Source organism: Polistes dominula, unplaced genomic scaffold (genome assembly GCF_049000335.1).
Source record: "Polistes dominula isolate Pdom_NZ unplaced genomic scaffold, Pdom_raw_medaka contig_20, whole genome shotgun sequence".
NCBI lineage: Eukaryota > Metazoa > Arthropoda > Insecta > Hymenoptera > Vespidae > Polistes > Polistes dominula.
Window position 1 is genome coordinate 8,714,613 of NW_028301147.1, and position 11,931 is coordinate 8,726,543.

An 11,931-nucleotide genomic window follows, 5' to 3' on the forward strand; every position below is an offset into this window, starting at 1 on the left:
TGCGGCTTGGACTTAATTGATTTTCTAATATGTATTAATCCAGGATATTGTCGGAATTCACCAATGTAGATGAATTGATAATAAATCTAATGAAAAAATAATTCTATAATATATGCGCACTCGTTTTTAATCTTGGGAAAATTAATTTAAAAAATTGGTAACTACATAAATTTGACAAACATAAATTAATCATACACACACACACATATACATACAATTCATAAAATATATTACATATTTATAATTTGAATAAAATTTATAAAAGTTTTTATTTCATTTCTTAAAATATTATATAACAGTACTTTAACTACATATAATGTATATTGTTGCGTACAGGTGCCTTGATCAGTAGGATGTTCTTTATTTATCGTAAAATGAAACGGTTTTAAGGGATGGTGGAGTAATGTGAATCGAATTGTTCCTTTATAATACGCTGCTGCGTTGTTGTATGTAAACTATCGCCCCGATGCTGAGCTGCCTGATGATTGCGTGATGAAATGTGGTTAGGCTGCCTTGTCGGGTGCCGATGAGTTTTCCTTGTTCTTGATGCGTTGGTTATATGTGAATCGAGTGTTGCTGACTGAATGGAATGGATCGACGATTTTCCGTGGCCTTTTATAGGGAACGGGCAGTCCTGTGCACCCCCTTCCCCAAATTGATTGGCCAATGACCGTCGGGTCACTCTCCATGGTCCGTCGAGCTAGCATAGGGTTGTAGAGGAAAATCAAGCTGCGCGGGAAAGCTTTGTCTTAAAGAAGCGGTGTTGTGTCCACTTGTGCTAGCGCATACGCCGAAAGAAACGGCGCCGGTAGGTCCCGCTTCTGTGTGCCCTGTTCCAAACTTCGATCGCGTCAGGCAACACCTCACACAGTCCACATCACATATTGCGCAATACGCAACATATATATTTTTGAAAAATAAGGGTCTATAAGGTCGTCTTGGTAGTGCTTCTAGTAGCATGACGTAGTACGCGTAAGACCTAGCCAAGCTTTCTAAAGCCGATAGTCCAGAAATCATTTGTAAGTCTCTCGCAAACATTCGTTCGCTAAACCGACGAGTAACGTGACTCGGTGCATTTAAGTCGTAGTTTTAAATCATGTTGCGATCTTTCGCGCATGATAGCTTAAGCTTGTCTACAATTTGAATTTAGTTAGAACGATGTCACTTTGCTCAGATTAAATAATGTGATTCGAGAAATGTGTCATCAATATGATTTTTATCCAAAGTTCATTCGTATATTCTTCATTACATCTCATAATAATATGCATGCTCTTAATGCAAAGGAGGAAAAAAAAATAATGTGTTAAATCATTTGACTACACGATTTTAATAATGTAAATTTTACAAGCGAACAAGTAAAATTAGTGAACACGCAAAAGGTCAGACATAAAATTACATCGAAAGGTATTATAAAAATAATGAAGGTCATTCGTTTAAAGAGTAATTCATTTTCTGCCTTTTTAATGCACACGAAAATATGTTAAATAAAGTTACGTTAGGATTTACTTGAGTATATTATTTAAGTAGAATTTAATCTTCTTATGTTATATGTATACGAATATATTTGTTGCATGTTCTTTTTTTCTTTCTACATTTTTCTCTCTTTTTTGTTGTTTTATTTTGATAAAGTTCAAGTTGCACAATGTCACAAGTATCCGCATCGCCTGACTCAAATACGTGGGTATATGTAAAGAAAGAGACAGAGAGAGAGAGAGGGAGGGAGAGAGAGTGAGAGAGGGAGAGAAGTATACACATATATACATATACAAATGTATATAGATAGATACATAAGATGGTACGTGTACGTAAACCCTTGCTAATTCCTACGATTTACGTGCAAACCATATTTATTTCTACGATCCGCTTCGCCATCTTTCTTGGACGACGTATAATCTTCGAGGAGATTCCAGGTCACGTCTCAGCATCGCTTTATTTGAGAAGAATGTGCGAAGAATGGTGAACGTGGTCAGAGAGGCACTCGGATTTTTCCTCCTCTTTGTCCCTCTTTCTCTTTCTTTTTTTCCGTCTCTCTCTCTCTCTCTCTCTCTCTCTCTCTCTATCTCTCTCTTGACTGGACTTTCTTGCTAGATAGTGTCGGCTAGAGACATATTTGCCTAGGCTGTTCTAGGCAAAGTACATGTAAGAGGAAGAAGAAAGAAGAAAGGAAAAAAAGTGGTGAAAAAAAAAAATAAAGAAAAGTAGTGGAAAAAGGTATAGGGTGGTACACTCGTGGGTGGGGTCTAGCTGATGCTGCTGTTAGTATTAGTAGTGGTAATAATAGTAGTAGTAGTGGTAAAAGGGTGATAGTAGACATATTGCCATTGTGGCACTATGCCAGCTTAAGTTTCTGCAAGGCATCCAAACGTAAATTGAATCGAGAGGACTAGGCTAGAATAAATCTGAAAGATGTTTATGGATCGTACCATGCCAATTTTATTAGCTTTTATTCGATCTTAATTTTCAACTACATTTCTTGATCATTTTCTGTTATTTTTTTTATCTATTCTTTTTTGTCTCCTTTCTTTATCAATTTACAATTATTAGATATTATGATAGATACATCATATAGATACATCATACATGTATTATAGTGTGGGACGAGCGCCTCCATGCCAAACTTATCGGGCATTCGTGAGAAGTCGTGGTCGGTGGGCCCTGGATAGCTCAATTGGTTAAAGAGCAGTCGCCCGGAAAGCGAAAGATCCGTGGTTCGAGTCCCGGTCCAGTCAGTCCAGCGGTCCAATTTTTTTCACGAATCCTACAATAGTATAATAGATATCAATGTACGTATATATATTATGTCGTTGTCGTTGTCGTCGTTAATAACGCACCACAGAGTTAATGAGATTTGTTACTAGATCGCAGAAACGCATCAAGGAAACTAAATCACGCATGGTAAATGGGTACGTCCACGAAATAATTTCCGTCTCTTTGATCCGGATATCGGTAACCGGATATTCGACGTCACCGCTGCTTCACTCATAATGCCAATTTGAGACAAACTCGATACTGTGTGTAAAATGTAGGAAAGTAGCCGGGAAATATCGAAGATATTATATAGGATAATATAAGTAAGAATTTGATTAATCGATAATCTCAATAATACTAAACTACAATGTTAGCCGTGTCTATAAGAAAATAAAAATATTCTCGAAAATTCCACCCCCTCGACCAGATACAGATCTATGTTTTTTTTTTATACTTTATTTCTTTTTTTCTATCGGTCAGTTCTGTGTGGAGAGAAAGAGAAAAAGAGAGTAAAAGAACTACGTTTTGAAGCATAATTGCTTTTACACGGTCCGTTGATTTTAATAGATAGGTATCTACTTTGTTACGTTGGACGAATACACGGAGTTCCATCTTTCTATTCATTGTAATTTTTGTCCTCGTTTTACTTCGAGAACTTCTTATCAGTGTGGAAAGTCGTTGGTCGATTAGTCCAAAGAATATATCTGTTAGCAAAATAATCTTGGTTACGTAAAATCGATAATTTTTTCAATATAAGATAAATTACGGAAAATAGTGAAAGTATCTTTGGAAAGATATTTTTATCTTTCTCTTTTAAATTCTTCTTCTCATTTGTCGATTACATAATAATATTTTTATAACGAACGGAAAAACGATTCTTTCTGATATAATATCGATTATTAGCATTTAAACAAGTGACATTAACAGTAATTTTGAAATTATTATTACACCTAACACGAATTAATTCCTTAATGTTGTTCTAAGGTAAATGTCAATACACTTTCCAAATAGTGAATTATTAGAAATTCTATTATAATTTTATTCGTAAGCTAGTGGCTCGCGAACTTGTCTTAATATTTCTGTCTTTTCAGAACAAATTTCGCTAGCAATATTTTTTCGAAACAAAAACATAAAAACCACAGGTACGTGAAGCGATACAAAAGCGTTTCGACATTTATGAAACTTTTATGATGAAGTATTTCGATGTATTCCTAGAGAAAAAAGTGATCGTAAAATATTGTCGGTCGGTCAGTCGGTCGGTCACTGAAATTATTTCTATTTTTTATTTTTTTCATTATATAAGAGGAAGAAGAAGAGAAAGAGAAAGAGAGAGAGAGAAAGAGAGAGAGAGAGAGAGAGAGAGAGAGAAAGGAAAGAGAGACTGATGAAAAAAAACGATCGCGTTGGTTTTTATCGAAAATTATATTTTCTAAATGTAGGTACTAGACAGAATAGGAAGATACTACTCTTTCCCTTGTATCTTTTCGCACATCTAGCGTACAAATTCATGCTGACATTAGAAACGCTCGGTGTTCGTTATAGTGAATTATAGTAACACGAGTCAACGACGACGAGTAGTACAAACGTGGTAAGAACGCTTTAAGCTTTTTCTTTTGGTTTTTTCCTTTCCTTATGCTTTCTATGTTGCTTGCAGACGGTGAACCAACCAACCAGCCAGCCAGTCAGCCAACCAGTCAGCCAGTCAGCCAACCAGTCAGCCAACCAGCCAGCCAGCCAGCGAGCAAGCAAGCAAGCTAGAAAGCTACTGCTCGCTTGGTAACCTTTCACCCATTTATTTTTATCTTTTTTCTCCGTGGTAGCTTGCTTTCAAAGAAATATCAATTTGTCGAATTATTGCGCTCAAAAGAGGCATTCGCAGTGCTCTCGACTTTTACATGAGAGACGTTCAACTATGCATCCCTCTTTTTTTTTCTTTCTCAACATATGTGTTTCAAGAAACTAGAAAAGAGAGAGAGAGAGAGGCTTTTGGTTTCATTTTTAGAATACATCGTAAAAGATACGAAATTAATATAGTGTCATCAAAGCAGCTCGAAATACCTATTTTCTTTTTTTTTATTATTATATTATCTCATTCGTGGAAAAATCAAAATTAGATTTTTTTTTACAAAATTTGTAAAAAACGCGTCCACACGCATATCTATCTACGCATACTGTTGTATATTCATAACAAAACAATTTTTTTTTTTTTAATAGAGAGAGATAGTTCGACGGTGAGAAACGTTAGCATCAAAGGCATTTTACAAGTGAAATATAGCACAGGCAAGTTCGAAGCCGTGATAACACAATTACGCCGACACGAGGCACATTCGGGGAGGAAACGAAATTACAACGCGTTTTAAGTTAACACAATTAATAGCGAAATATGACTGTAACGAGCTTCATTTCGTTATCTGGCACCGGAGTCGAAGCAAATTCTTTTGCCGTGTTGCGATCGATGATCGTTGCACCGATTAAATACGTCATTCGGTATTCCGTTTTGAGATTTTTTTTCCGTCTTGATTACACATGACAAATATTCCTTTCCTATAAAACAAACAACATATGCTATCATTTCCATTGATTTTCTTTTTCTTTATATTTTGTATATTTTCTCTCTCTCTCTCTCTCTTTCTCTCTTTCTCTCTCTCTTATTTGAATTTATACAGGCGTGAAAATCAAAATCTCAAAGTAAAAGGATACTCATCGATAATCCTTGAAATTGTATACTCTATCTATTACATTTTCGTATCGAGTGTTTCAAATTGAATTGTTTATCTATTTTAATTATCACGAAAGTTTTTCAAAGTTATTTCTAAACGAAACTCAATTGATTTTACTACAGAAACGTTTCTTCGATATGATGACCGTTTGATAATAAAGCATTAATGTGCCAACTCGCATTGGTAAATGATAAAAGAGAAAGGGAGAGAGAGAGAGAGAATCGTAATGCGAAGGCGTGACGAAGGTTTAATTTAATAAAGTTCCCGCAAGGTTGATTGCGTTGACACAATCAGTACGTCCGATCGACATAGAACCAACCACTCCCTGTTGGAACGTCTTGAAAGGTATAAGTCATGCCAACCAATAGGCGTAATACTCTCTTCTTAGTAAAAATCTTCCAAACAAAATTGAAATATTACTTTCTACGTATCAACATTTCATTTCTACTTAAGCTCGTGATTTATATGTATAACATCAATTAAATGAATATACAATTATATATTCACAAAATAAATAAAAAATCAATTTACAGATGATACAAAAAATATGAGACCAATAAAAAAAAGGGGAAAGAAAAGCATAAAAAAAGAAAAAAAAAACGCAACGAATTATCATCCTTATCGTTAAGGGTTGTGATAGAGTGGTAGTGCAAATGTAGCAAAGGGAAAGTCTCGTTGTAGTTTCTCCTTGTCGAGGCTGGTCTGAGAAGTCTGAGAAGAGGGAGAGTGGATTTGATAAATGCCATGACATCACGAGAGCAATTATCCCTGCTACACTCTATTTGCAGTTCCTTTGCTCTTTTGCCACCCCAATCTACTTGCTCTTTCTCTCTCCTCCCCCACTCTTTCTCTTTCTTTCGCTTTATACGCATGCGTATATTCTCTTAGCTCGATTAAACTCTCGATTTAACAGGATCGCTAAAATATTATTATCTTTGGATATTAAGATGCATAAACTTCGTTTATATTATTACTATTATTATCATTGTTATTATTATTATTATTACTATTATTTCTTTTCTTGTTTTTTTGAATAATAAAAAATAATTTATACACATCCATATAATTAGATAATAGTCGTATATGGTTTTCGATTTAATTTCTTCTTGGTTTTACTCGAAGGTCCGTTGGGATCCGCAATAATGCTCTCTTTGTAACAGAAATGGAAGAAAGACGAATAAGATGAAGCAGATGAAGAAAAGGACCAGAAAGAACGTAAAACTTAAGAACTTAAGACATCAAACGGTCGGGAACGCGTAAAACGATTTATCGCGACGGCAGGTGCACGTAATTGGTCCAATTTTTTTCGACCGACGGCTTTTCGTTCCTGCGGTCGCTTATCGTCTTGCCTGCCTTTGCTCTTTATTATTTTACCGTTAGACCCTCTGCTCGATTCGTGATTCCTCCCCCGTTTTAGATCGTTGAGAAAAAATTAAAAAAAAAAAAGAGAGAGAGAGAAGATAAATGAAGAAATAAAAAATCGAAGAAAAAAGTAATTTGAAACTGCTTGCTGATCTTTTCCGTTTAATCGGTTTTTCTCCCGACTGAGGTGCAAAAGTGAAATGAAAAAAATAAATGCGATTAAATAATACGCGATATTTATGCGTAGCACGGAAGTACGATAGCAGTATGTACATATGTTCGTTGGGAAATCTGTCGAGAACATGTGCGACGTAAAACCCAAATTTAATTTCATTTCATCCTCGTCGAAAGTAACGTATGTAAATTTTATATTTCACTTGATAAATTTACTCGACTCCAGAGTTTGTACTCTGACAATTTCAAGCTAGATGTTTTTTCTTTTTTTTTTTTTTTTGTATAATAGATTTTTTCGATAAAGATCAAATCAAAATTATTACAAATATTATTCCCTTATTTTATTTTAAAGCTTGAAACTCATTGCATTGCGATCAATCAATTTTTTTTTTTTTGAGACAACACAGTAGGAAAAGTGAAAAGGCAAATAATAGAATTTCGAAAAAAATAAGAATAAAATGTAAATAATTAGACAAGTAATAAAAAAAAAATTTGTTCTAGTGTTTTTATTCCAAAAATTTCTAATCGAAAAATATTGCATTTCAAGAATTTGTAGTCCTTTTCTTTTTTCTTTTTTTAAATGTAATTCATTAAATTTTATGAGACAAAATTAAAAAAAAACAAGAGCTTATAATACAAATAAGAGAATTTCTCCAAGACAATAAGCGAAGTAAGTAAATAAGTAGGTAAGTAATAGTAGAATGAAAGTAATAAGGAACAAAATGTACGATCTTCTCTCTAGCATTAAATAAGTAATGTAGTAGACACTCTCATTACACGGTTCGTTTCTTTATCGTCAAATAGAGTTTAACTTTCGCGTTTCTATTTTCGACTTTCATACAGCGTGCCTGAGCCTTTCAACACGATCTCGTCTAGAGAATTCTCTTCTGGGCTAACCGCCCTTTCGCTAACTTATCGGCCGTGTAATCACCGTTGAAAATTCACCAAAGAGCTTTTCCACGGAATTTCCATTTGAAACTTATACAATTAATTGATTATTGTAAAGGACGAATGACTATTTCGAGTAAAATTGTAGTTCGTTTAAAGAATAAATAAAGTATTCACCTAATTAAACTTTTTTTCTAATCTTAATCGTAGTATAGTATTAAATGGTAATAATAATAATAATGATAATAATAAAATCTTAATAATACTTATTCTGTATTGAAATCATTTCTTATAATATTTATTAATAATTCATTGATATGTACGCGTGAATTCATGCTAAACGTATCCCATCTTTTTCGCGAGTTACACGAATGTGTTATTTTTTTTATCGCTAGGTAAATATGTTGTAAGTGTGAGTGAATCTCTCAGAAGTAGTTATCATCGCCATTACTTCGTCACGAGTAGTAGTAGTAATAGTAATACTACTACTACAAGTTATTTTTCAACTCTATTGTATTCACTCTATTCTTTTTTTTCATACGAATGAGAGAGAGAAAGTTGAGTATGGACGAAAGTCGACTAGTTTAAACGGTCAATGATGACAGCATACGTGAAGTACGTGAAAGAGAGAAGCAAGCATGCTGAGTAATCAAGAAACGAGTAGAACAAGGACATAGAAAGAGTGTTGGTAGAGTATTCTACGAGAAGAGTACAAGAAGGATAAAACAAGTGACCTTGGAACGTGCAACTAGCCAACACCGGTAAGTTGAAATTTCCGAGTTCATCTTCATTGCATGATACCGTTAATAATAACCGTGTCTCGTAAAGAAAATGATATTGCTATTAAACTGACATTTAATTCATAATTATATCTACATTTCTTCTTATAAAACGACCCAGTATTGGTTTGCTATATTTAGTTAAACAGTGCCATTTTTTCAATGAAAAATATTATTTTCTTCGAAAAAAAATCTACGTAAGTTGTTCAGTTACTTTATGAATTTCAGATATACTTAATTATTGAGTTATATTATGATGTTTTGTATTTTTTTTTTCGTAAATATAAGAAAGTCAATTTAATTCTGCTTTTCTCCAAAGTAAATAAATAAATTCATGAAACATTCTGTATACATAGCAATAAATTCAAATATATTTATAAGTTCATGTATCCTCTTAAACGCGAAATCCTATGAATCTTTTTGTACAAATATGTACATGGTACGAACGAAATAGAACATTTTCCACACGAAGCAAAGAATGATGTCGTTAGTCGATAAAAGTAATATCTAGGTAATATAATTCTTTTTTCACTGACAATAAGACGATAATATTCACTTACGCTATCACATATTAAAAGTACAAATTATCCTATGGTATTATCCTTCTTTTATTATTATTATTAATATGAGTTTATTGTCGCATCAACAACTAGGTTATTAGCAACATGATACATTAGTTACAGTATATTTTACATTAATTATTCTGTATATTTACATTAATTATATTACAATTAATATTACGATAATATTATATGTGTTCATACATCTTGATTGTTTTAAGGAAATTAATAACATTTTTGTGGTGTTCGGTGAGGGTGAGGGCCGTCTTTAAATCGCAAGGAATTCGATATTTTATTCGTGTGTTTATGTAATTGGGGCAGTCTACTAAAAGGTGTTTAACGCTTATGGTTTCGTTACATGTTTCACATTTTGGTTTAGGCATTCCATCAAATAAGTAGCTATGGGTGTATATAGTGTGTCCTATTTTTAGTCTGTTTATAACAGTACAATCTTTCCTGCACAAGTTAGGCGGTTTATTTTCCTTTTCATAGAATGTGTCCACAATTGGACGAAGTTTTTCAGGAACTGAATTGGACCACAGTTCTTCCCAATAAGTTTTGATTATTCGAAAATAAGATTTCTTTAAGTCAGTATGTGTGGGAGGTAATGAGTTTTCGATTCCTTGTAAGTTAGTAGCTTCCTTGGCCGCCTTATCTGCCTTTTCGTTTCCAGGAATACCTTGATATGCTGGTAGCCAGATCATTAATATTTCTTTGTTAAGCTTTGAATTGATTATAGTGAATTTATCTATTATATTTTTAATGATATCATTTTCTAGCTTTTTGTTTCCAATGGCTGATAGTACACTCATTGAATCACTAAAAATGGCAAATTTTGTGTTGTTCGACTCTTCAATGTGTTCTAGTGCAGAGTAGATGGCGTAGGCTTCTCCGGTAAAAATACTAGTATAATTGTATATACTATATTTGCTTTGTTTTTCTGGTAAAATAACGGCAATTCCAGATTTACCTTCAGTTTTGGATGCATCGGTGTAGATATGGATATAATCATTAATTTCTTCTAGTAATTCGTGGAATTTGGCTCTGTATTCTAACTGTGAGGTTTCGCCCTTTCTATCTTCTTATAGCTTAACGTTTATTGTAGGAGTTATTAAGGTCCATAGTGGGGTAATTGGTGGTTTTCTTTGTATTGTTTTGTGGATATCAATATTGTATTTGCTTGATAATTTATGTATCTTTAATTTTAATGGAATAGGTACGGTAGATTTTTCATAATAAACATCAAAAAATTGGGTATTAAAGATGTTAGTGTGTACAGGGTTATCAGGAGATGATGAGATTGTTGCAGCATAACTTAGGGTTAGCAAATCTCTTCTTAGCTGGAGTGGTACTTCTTTGGTTATGTATAGAATGCTGTTAATAGAGCTTGTTCTGAAGGCGCCACTTGCAATTCTTAGTGCACTATTTTGAACGGTATCTAATAATTGTAATAGAGTATAGCTAGCTGAATTATATATAATGGCACCGTAGTCTAGTTTGAAGCGAATGAGGGCCTGGTATGTTTTAGGTAGAACTGTTTGATCTACACCCTAGTTTTTATTTGCTAAAACCTTTAAAATGTTGCATCTTCTAAGGCATGAATTCCTGAGGTTCATGATGTGTTTACTCCATGTGAGTTTGTTATCAAAGGTTAGTCCAAGAATTTTGATATTGTCAATAAATTTTAAATCACGGTCATTTCGGGTGATTTTTGGTGTTCTGATGTTATTTCTTTTACTAAAAAGGATGCATTGAGTTTTAAGCATTTGAGTCCGTTACCATTAGACCATTCTTGTAAGCTATTTAAGACACTTTGCAGGAGTTCAGCTGTAGTTTTTATATTTTTGCCCTTGCAGCAAATAGTGAGGTCATCAACAAATAGAAAGCTTTTGATAGGAGGATTTATTTGTTTAGTAATATAATTAATTTCTAGGAGGAAGAGTGTAACGCTTATAATCGAATCTTGTGGGATACCGTTTTCAGTTTTAACTTTTTTTAAAAGGTGACCATTTATTTTTACTTGAATGTAACGGTCTTTAAAAAAGTTTTTGATAAATTGTAGCATGTTACCTCCAATAAATTCACCTACAATTTCCATAACTTTGTCTCTCCATACCATATCATACGCTTTTTCAATATCTATACTAATCATAATAACATGTTCTTTGTTGATTAATGCGTCACAGACATTTGTCTCTAGATTACTACGGTGGTCTAGGGTGGAACGGAAATTTCTGAGACTTTGGTGAGGATTTAATGTTTTTTTCGTTTCAATGAGCCACCTCAATCTTTTATTAATGATCTTTTCTAAGATTTTACACATAGTACAGGTTAGTGAGATGGGGCGATAGTTTTCAGATACGTTTTTCTTTTTACCTGGCTTTAGTATAGGAATTACTAAAGCATGTCTCCATTGATTGGGAAAGACATTTTGTTGCCATATATAATTATATATATTAAGGAGAAACTGTTTACCTACAGTAGGGAGGTTTTTAAGGAATACATAATGGATATTGTCAGGGCCCGGTGATGTATTTTTCTTTTTTTGCTGGAGTGCGTCTGTTAGTTCAGACATTGAAATTGGGATATTCATACTCTCATCTATGGGGTTTATTGGTTGAAATGTATATTTGATTGGTTTATATCCTTCTTTTATTTCTATCTTTGACAGACTAATAATATCAAAAGAATATACACGTT

General features: G+C 33.5%; 1 protein-coding gene across 1 annotated transcript; it reads right to left on the reverse strand.

Moving 5' to 3' along the window:
• Positions 1–9,419: 9,419 nt before the first annotated feature.
• On the reverse strand, positions 9,420–11,554 carry LOC107071962 (uncharacterized). The gene is made up of 2 exons (XM_015331467.1): positions 10,925–11,554; positions 9,420–10,286 (listed from the first exon to the last, which is right to left on the reverse strand). The coding sequence occupies exons 1-2, from the start codon at positions 11,552–11,554 to the stop codon at positions 9,420–9,422; spliced, it is 1,497 nt and encodes a 498-aa protein (XP_015186953.1).
• Positions 11,555–11,931: the final 377 nt, after the last annotated feature.